Source organism: Plasmodium gallinaceum, assembly GCF_900005855.1.
Source record: "Plasmodium gallinaceum strain 8A genome assembly, contig: PGAL8A_v1_10, whole genome shotgun sequence".
Classification (NCBI taxonomy): domain Eukaryota; phylum Apicomplexa; class Aconoidasida; order Haemosporida; family Plasmodiidae; genus Plasmodium; species Plasmodium gallinaceum.
In genome coordinates, this window is record NW_021628239.1 from 713310 (window position 1) to 722236 (window position 8927).

The following is an 8927-nucleotide window of genomic DNA, read 5'->3' on the forward strand; positions in this document are numbered from 1 at the left end:
ATAAAAAGAAAAAAATTTACATAAAAGAAACTTATAATTTCATAAAAACTTTAAAACAAAAAAAAAAAAAAAAAAAAAAAAAAGAAAAAAGAAATTTATAAATTTTAAACAAACGAAAATGAGATAGGAAATTTATATAAATAAAATATTATACGAAAATGTTGTAGATGGTGCTTATGCATTTATAATTATATATATACGTATTAATATGAATAATTTAATTTAAAATCATTAAAAAAATTTAAGAGCTTATTAAAAAAAAAAAAAAAAAGAAAAATGCAAAAAGAAAAAAATATGCACAAAATACTAATGCAACTGAAAGTCATAAAATCAAAGGAAATAAAAAAACCTCATTTACAAATGTTATAATTATCTAAGTAATATTTCATTAAATATATGTTTTCCAGAACTTCCAAAATAATTTAATTCCAAAAGTTCAGTGAATTGAGTTTTTTTATAAACTCCAATTATTTTCATTTAAAAATAACAAAAAGTAATAATTTAACTTTTTTACAACGCTTTTTTTAAGGAATAAAAATCTTTTAATAATTTTTAGTAAAACATGCATAAAGTTTGAATGATTAATAATCTTCAAAAGTAAAAACTTAATTTAATGGATAATTACAATTTTAATTAAATATAATATATAAATATATATAAAGTCAACACACAGCTAAGGATTTTTTTTTTAATTCTTATCTATTTTTCTTTTCGAAAAAAAATGCACAGTATATTAGAAAAAAAAGAAGAAAAAAAATAATATAAATATAAATTTACTTCTTTATTTTGTATTTTATGTATATAATATATCATCAATTAAATTACAATATTATTTTAAAGTATATATATATATATATATTTATTTATTTATTTATTTATTTATGTTTTTAAGGAAAATTTTTTGTTCATAAACATTCAGCTAGCCAAAATGAAATACTGGAAGAGAAAAAAATTTAAGTGTTTTTTTTAAACTTTATAAATATATATAAATAGGTTCACTTTTAAAATATTTTATGATAGTATTTTTAAATAATAAAATTATTTAGGTATTTTATTTTAGTTATTTTTTTTTTTTTTTTTTTCTTAAATATGTTTTGTTAATAATCATAGTTATTTACAAATAAGATATTCTTAAGAGTTGAACATAATGATTTTTAAAAATAATAATGACAAAAAATGATAGAAATTTTAAATTGGTTTTTAAAAATTATGTAGTATTCTTAATTAATAAATATATTTTTTTTTATTTAGTGAGAATATACAATAAAGATGCAAAAAAAAAAAAGAAAAAAATTTGTAAATTACTTTTCTATATTTTTTAAAATATTCGTTGAAAACATTTTTATTTTATTCATAATATTTAAATATCCATTTATTCTGCTCATTGTTAAAAATTCAGAAATACCTGTTAAAGTAATAAAGTTTGGGTTTACTTTTAAGATTTCTTCAGGTGAGTATCCACTTAAGCCATCAATTAAAATATAAACAATTCCTTTTGTTAGTAATCCGTCTATAATTAAGTATATATTTTAATATAAAATATTCAGAATATTATAACACAGTAAAAGAAGAAACAAAAATAATATTAATTATAAATTTTTATTTATATGTGTAAGCAAACTTTTTCATTTATATTATAGAATTATTTATTTATATATATAAAACTAATATATAATAAAGAAAAATAAATTATATTTTACCTGAATCTCCTAACCATACTATTGATTTCTTATTTTCATTTAATTCTACATTTGGATATATATAAACAGTTGATTGACACCCCTAATAAATATATATATATTGTATTCAAATAATATTAATAATAAAAAAAAAAAAAAAAAAAAAAAAAGTTTTTTATTTTACACCTTACCAAGACTTGATTCTGTCTAGTTTTAAATTCACATGGCATTGGTGAACATTTCTTACCTAATAATATTACTTGTTGACTTCTAAAAAAAGTTTTTTTTATAATATATAAAAATGCAAGGATATTTTACTTTATAATTAAAAAACATAAAACAAATATAATTGTGTATACATGTAAAGTAGATATTTTACGTTTTAGGTTGATGTAAGTCTAACTATATATATATATATATATATATATATATTTTAATTTTAGATTTTAATGAAATGTTTTGTTAGATTAAAATCATTGACGTAGAATATAATATAAATATACATAAAAAATATTTTTAGATAATTTTTTTTGTTTTAAAAATAAAAATAAGTTTTTTTTTTAATACAAATATGAAAAAAGTAAAACTATATTACATTTATACAAAAATAAATTCTTTTTCTTAATATATATTATATTAGAATACTAACTTATAATAAGGATTATTAGGCATTGATTGGAAAAACTGAACGGTTTTTTTTAATTTTGGTGTTAAATTGTAATGTTCAATATTTAAATTTTCATGATTTTTATTTCCTGATAGTTGATTAAAAATATCATTTAAATTATTTTTTCTTTTTTTATTTCTTAATTCATAATTTTTTATATATAATATAAAGTTTGATTTAATTTTGTGTAATTTTTTTTCCTTCAATAAAATTAATCTTTTTATTTTAAAATTTGTTTTTTTGTTATTTTTTCTTTTATTCATAGAATTAATTAAAATGGAAAAGTAACAAATAATATGAATAAAAATGAAGAAAATTCTTTTGAATTTCTTTTTATTCATTTTTTTTTAAACAAGCTAAATTTATATAATCTATAAAAAGTGTTCATTTTCCTGTTGGAACAAATTAAAACAAATATATAAGTATTAACAAACAAAAAAATTTACTTCAATTAATAAAATATATTAAAAAAACATATTCATTAAATCATGGTTATAAAAAAAAATGTGAAAATTAAAATACATAAAAATTCATATTTTAAGAAGGTATTGAGAATGCATATGAAATATATTTATAAATATATATATTTATAATTATCTATTTGTTAGTAGATGACATTCTTCTTTATAACTATTTATAATACGATAAATTCTGTAAAAATTATTTTAAAAAATTAAATAAATAAAAATATATATAATTAAAAAATCCAAAAAACATAGATATTAATAATAAAGTAGTTAAACTGTTATATTAATGTGTATATAAAAATTTATATCAACCTATTTTTTAATTTTTTAAAATTTATCATAATTTTTTTTTTTTTTTTTTTTATAATAAAGTATTAATTTAATAAGAAAAAAAAAAAAAAAATTACACAAAATATTTACTTAAACATATAAAGAGTTTTAAATATAATAAAGTTAAAACTTTTATTTTTTCGTTTTAACAAACTTAAATAAATATACATTCTCTTTATATATACTTTTTTTTTATTATATTTCAAAAAAATGAAGAAAGTAGTATAGGACATTTAACTTTTTTTTTATTTGATAATTCACAAATTGTATTTAAGATTTTAAGAAATTATGAGAAATGTTATGTTTTTATAAATTATTTTGTTTCATATTTTTAAAAGCTTTAATTGAAATACTGTTAATTTATTTTTTTTTTTTTATAATTATTTATGATATTATAGTAAGAGAAAAAAAACATGATATATTCATTAATAATTAAAAATTTATAATATATATATATATATATAGAAGTATATAGATAAGAGATATGAAAGTTTATTAATAAGATATTTATAATAGACAGAAAAAAGAAAATGATGTGGCTTTTAAAAAGTGTATTATTTGAAAAATAAAATATAAATTTATTTAAAAAAAAATAATAAGAATGATATATTTAAAAATAATAATTATAAAAAAAAAAAAAAAAAAAAAATATGAAAGATGGGAGTAAAAGGATTATGGTCAATAGTATCTCCAGCTGGAATTCGTGTAAATCCAGAAATTTTTACAGGAAAACGAATAGCAATAGATGTAAGTATATGGTTATATGAATTGACATATGCTAATAATTTAAAAGTTCTTAAGAATAATTCTTTTGATAATTTGAGTATTTTTAATGATTTATGGATAGATTTTTCACAAAATATGAATAACGAAATAAAAACTGATAATTTAAAAAAAGCTCATTTGTATTTCTTTTTTTTAAGAATATGTAAATTACTTTATTATAACATTAGACCTATTTTTATTTTTGATGGAAATCCTCCAGAATTAAAAAAAAAAACTATATTTCAAAGAAACCTAAAAAAGAGAAATTACGAGGAGAAATTTAGAAAAACAGCAGAAAAACTTATTTATAATTATTATCAAAGAACCCTATTAAAATCTTTAAAAAATAAAAAAAATATTTCCAATAAGAAAAAAGACAATGAAAAAAGAGTTTTATTACATAAAAAAGAAGTTTCTAATAGATTAAAAAATAATTCATTAGACTCTTGTGGCATAATTGATAATGATAATTCTCTAAGTAATATAGTAGAAAAAGTTGGAAATCTAACCATAAGTATGAAGGATGTTTTAAATTTTTGTAATGATGATTTAGATAAAATTGAAAATAAAGTGCTTATGATAACAAATTCAAATACTATTAGTGATGAAAATAATAAAAATGAGGGATTAGATGAGAATGAATTAATAAATAATGATAAAAAGGAAAAATATATTACCAATAATAAATGTGAGGATATAAGCAAAGAATATATAATAAATGATGAAGATGATAATGAAAGCGATTCAATAGGTGATGATGAAGAAAAATCTACAATTAAAAAAAATGATATAAATAATCTTGATAATAAAATAAATGAAGAAATAGTAAGAAAAAAGCATATTGCAAAAAAAAAATACTATGAAAACATTCCTCAAAATTTTAAAGGTTTTTTATCTATGAGAAGACCTGTAGATATTATTGATATAAGTAATTATAATACAGACATTTTAGAATATACACAAAAATACCAACATATAGGAGAAAAATACAACAATGTGTATAAAGAAGATGCTTTATTAAAAGATGATTTTAATTCATCAAATAATTACAACTTAGTATCAAAAAATGAAAAAAAAAATAATTCGGAAGATATAGAATATATACCATCATCTAATGATGATTTTTTTTTATTAGAAGATAAGAAGGATAGTACATCTAAAAAAAATGATAAGGAAAATGAAAGTAACACCTTATATGGAATGGAAGTAAATAGAAAAGATATAAATATTTTAGAATTACCATCTAATATTACAAGCTCTAATATTTTTTTAGATGGGAAAGATGAATATAAAGTTTATTATATAAATAATGAAGAAATTAAAATTCCTTTATTTAAAGAAATAAATAAAGATGTTTTTGAAAAGTTACCAATTAAATTACAGTATCAAATTTTGCAAGATATAAAAGAAGAGTGGTATGCTGATAACAGAATAAAAGCAATAAAATCAAAAGATGATATGGATGTTTTTTCACAGGTTCAGTTAGAAACATATGTAAGGATGATTAAAACTGACTTTGAAATTGAAAAATTAAAAATTAAAATGGCAGAAAATATACAAAATGTAGAAGGAGAATTAATTATAAACAAAGAGTTATCAAAAAATTTGGAAAATTTAAATGTTAGAGATTATAATGATATTAAAAAAAAAAAAAAAAAAAAAAAAAAATATTTAAATGAAATATTAAATAACTGTTATCTTAATAATAAAAACAATCTTTATGATTTAATGATTAATAATGAAGAAGAAGATGAGGAAAAAGTAAAAGAAAAAAGTAATAACATAAAAGAATATAATTATAATGATAAAGACACATATGAAAATGTAGAAATAAAAAACAACAAAATGGATAAAGATGTTAATAGATTTGAAGAAGAAAAAAAAAAGTTCATAAAGATGGAGGATGATTTTAAAAAGGATTTATTAATGGATGATAAACAAATTTTTGGTGATGATTTTTTTGATTTAGATGATGATAATACAAATAGAGATATAAGTAATATGAAATGCATAGATAAATTAAACGAAAATCATAAGGAACAAATTGAATGTATTTATATTGAATCAAGTAATGAGTATGAATTGAATAAAAAATATAATGCTTCTCATTGGGAAAAAGATGATTTAAAAAAAATTGTAAATAAAAATACAAAATCTAAAATAAATTATGAAAATGGTAAAATAAAAAGTAAATTGCAAAAGATAGAACAAAAGGAAAATGAAAAAAGTAATTTTTCTTCTAGTGATGATTTTGAAAATTGTAGTGTAGAGGAAAAAAAAGATATTAATGAGTTAGTACATATTAAAAAAGATATGGAAACACATTCAAATAACAATATTGAACTATTCAAAGAATACAACAAAAAGGGTTATAATAATCTAAAAATTAATGACACAAATGAATTAATAAAGAACATTAATACTGATTATTATACTAATAATAAAACATATATTAAAACCAATGAATTAGAAGAAAAATTTACTATGGAAAACGAAAATCATATTAATATGAAAAATATAAAAACAAATGATACTTTTAATTATCAACAAAGAATAAAAGAGGATATTAATTTCATAACAAAAGAAAATGAATTTAAAATAATTAATCCAAAAGAATTGAACAAAGACATACAAGTAAAAGAATCTTTAAATAATGAAATTTTATATGATAATATAATTTATATAGAAAAAAATAAAAATATTGAGGGAAGTATAGATAATTGTTTTTCGTCCTATGAATATAAAAATACATTGAATTATGAAGATGAAAATATTCTGATTAATAAAGATAAAAATATATTGATTAATGAAGATGAAAATATATTGATTAATGAAGATAAAAATATATTGATTAATGAAGATAAAAATATACTAATTAATGAAGATAAAAATATATTGATTAATGAAGATGAAAATATATTGATTAATGAAGATAAAAATATATTGATTAATGAAGATAAAAATATACTAATTAATGAAGATAAAAATATATTGATTAATGAAGATAAAAATATACTAATTAATGAAGATAAAAATATATTGATTAATGAAGATGAAAATATATTGATTAATAAAGATGAGAACACACTGAATTATGAAGATGAAAATATATTGATTAATAAAGATGAGAACACACTGAATTATGAAGATAAAAATATATTGATTAATGAAGATGAAAATATATTGATTAATGAAGATAAAAATATATTGATTAATGAAGATAAAAACATACTGAATAATAAAGATAAAAATATACTAATTGATGAATATAAGAATACATTGCATGATGAAGATAAAAATATACTAATTGATGAATATAAGAATACATTGCATGATGAAGATAAAAATATATTGATTAATGAAAATGAAAATATAATGAAAGATATGGATAAAAATACACTGATTAACGAAAATGAAAATATAATGAACAAGGAAGATAAGAATATATCGAAGAGTGAAGATAAAAACAATATTGATGAAATTAAAAAAAAGGGTAAAATAAATAAAATTATGAGTAAGCAACAAATAAATAATATATTATTAAATAAATGTGACTTAAATAAAATTGAAAAGGAAAATTTTTTTGAACAATTGCTAAATAACAAAGAGATAATGGATAAATTTAGTGTGCAAGTAGAAGAGAAGGAAAAACTGAAAGAAGATAAAAATGATGAGTATGCTTATTATGAATATTTAGAAGATAATAAAATTATTGATTCTTATATAAATAAAACGAATAAAGAAAATGAAGAATTAATAAAGGAATTTAAAAGGTTAAAAAAAAATAACATAGAAATAAATGATGAAATGAATGATGATGTAAAAATTCTTCTAGATTTTTTTGGTATTCCTTATATTCAATCTCCGTGTGAGGCAGAAGCTCAATGTTCATATTTAAATAATAAAAATTATTGTGATGCAATTATAAGTGATGATTCAGACGTTTTAGTATTTAATGGAAAAACAGTAATTAAAAATTTTTTTAATAAAAAAAAAACGGTCGAAGTGTATGAAAAGAAAATAATAGAAGATAAATTGGGTTTATATCAGGAAGAATTAATTAACATATCTTTATTATGTGGTTGTGATTATACAACTGGAGTTCATGGAATAGGTATTGTTAACGCTTTAGAAATAATTAAGGCTTTTCCTACTTTTGAAGATTTAAAAAAGTTAAAAGATATTGTATCTAACCCATTTAGAGAAATAAATGAAGATGAATATAGTGAAGAAATAAAAACTTTTCTAAACACACACAAAAATTATAAATTAAATTGGATATTTCCAAATAATTTTCCAGATAGAGAAGTATATAAATGCTTTAAGTATCCAAAAGTTTGTACAGATATTAAAAAATTTCAGTGGAATTTTCCTAATATAAATAACATTTGTATTTTTTTAAATAAAACAACTAATATTCCTAAAGAAAAAATTTTTAACGTTTTAAACCCAATTTTGCAAAAATACGATATAAAAATTAGAAGCTATCAATTAAAGATAGAAGATTTTTTTCCCATTATTGAAAGAAAGAGAAAAAATATAAATGATTTAATTGATACAGTTAGAGAAAATAAAAAAAATAAAAAGAAATTTAATGAAAATATGGAATTAGATAAGAATGTATCAACTTTGATTGATATTAATCCAGCAGGAATAATTAAATCAAAGAGAATGACAACAGCATTAGATTATTTAAAAAGAAGAAAAAGTAAAAAAAAAAAATAGAAGTAAATAAAAATATAAATAATATGAAAAGACATAGTTTTCTATTTTCTATTTTTTTTTATATTTATTTATATGTTGGTTTTGTGTATTTATCTATTACTAATATTATATTTTTTTATTTTACTTTATTTTAATTTTTATTTATATTTTAACACATTTTTTAATTATAGTTGATTTTTTTTTTTTTTTTTTTTTTTTTTCTTTTAAATAAAGTTGTAAAAAAGGACTTATAAAAATTTGTATTTATAAATTCTTTTAAAATCAATTTACCTACATTTATTTGTTATATATACA

At 17.4% G+C, this 8927-nt stretch overlaps 2 protein-coding genes across 2 annotated transcripts; one reads left to right on the forward strand and one right to left on the reverse strand.

Moving 5' to 3' along the window:
• Positions 1-1301: 1301 nt before the first annotated feature.
• Positions 1302-2687, reverse strand: PGAL8A_00018200 (cysteine desulfuration protein SufE, putative; the record flags this gene model as incomplete). Its single annotated transcript, XM_028671586.1, has 4 exons — positions 1302-1510; positions 1701-1782; positions 1871-1949; positions 2329-2687. 4 exons carry the CDS (start codon positions 2685-2687, stop codon positions 1302-1304), a joined length of 729 nt encoding a protein of 242 aa, XP_028528224.1.
• Positions 2688-3800: 1113 nt separating this feature from the next.
• Positions 3801-8633, forward strand: RAD2 (DNA repair protein RAD2, putative; the record flags this gene model as incomplete). The annotated part of the gene is made up of 1 exon (XM_028671587.1): positions 3801-8633. The coding sequence occupies one exon, from the start codon at positions 3801-3803 to the stop codon at positions 8631-8633; it is 4833 nt and encodes a 1610-aa protein (XP_028528225.1).
• Positions 8634-8927: the final 294 nt, after the last annotated feature.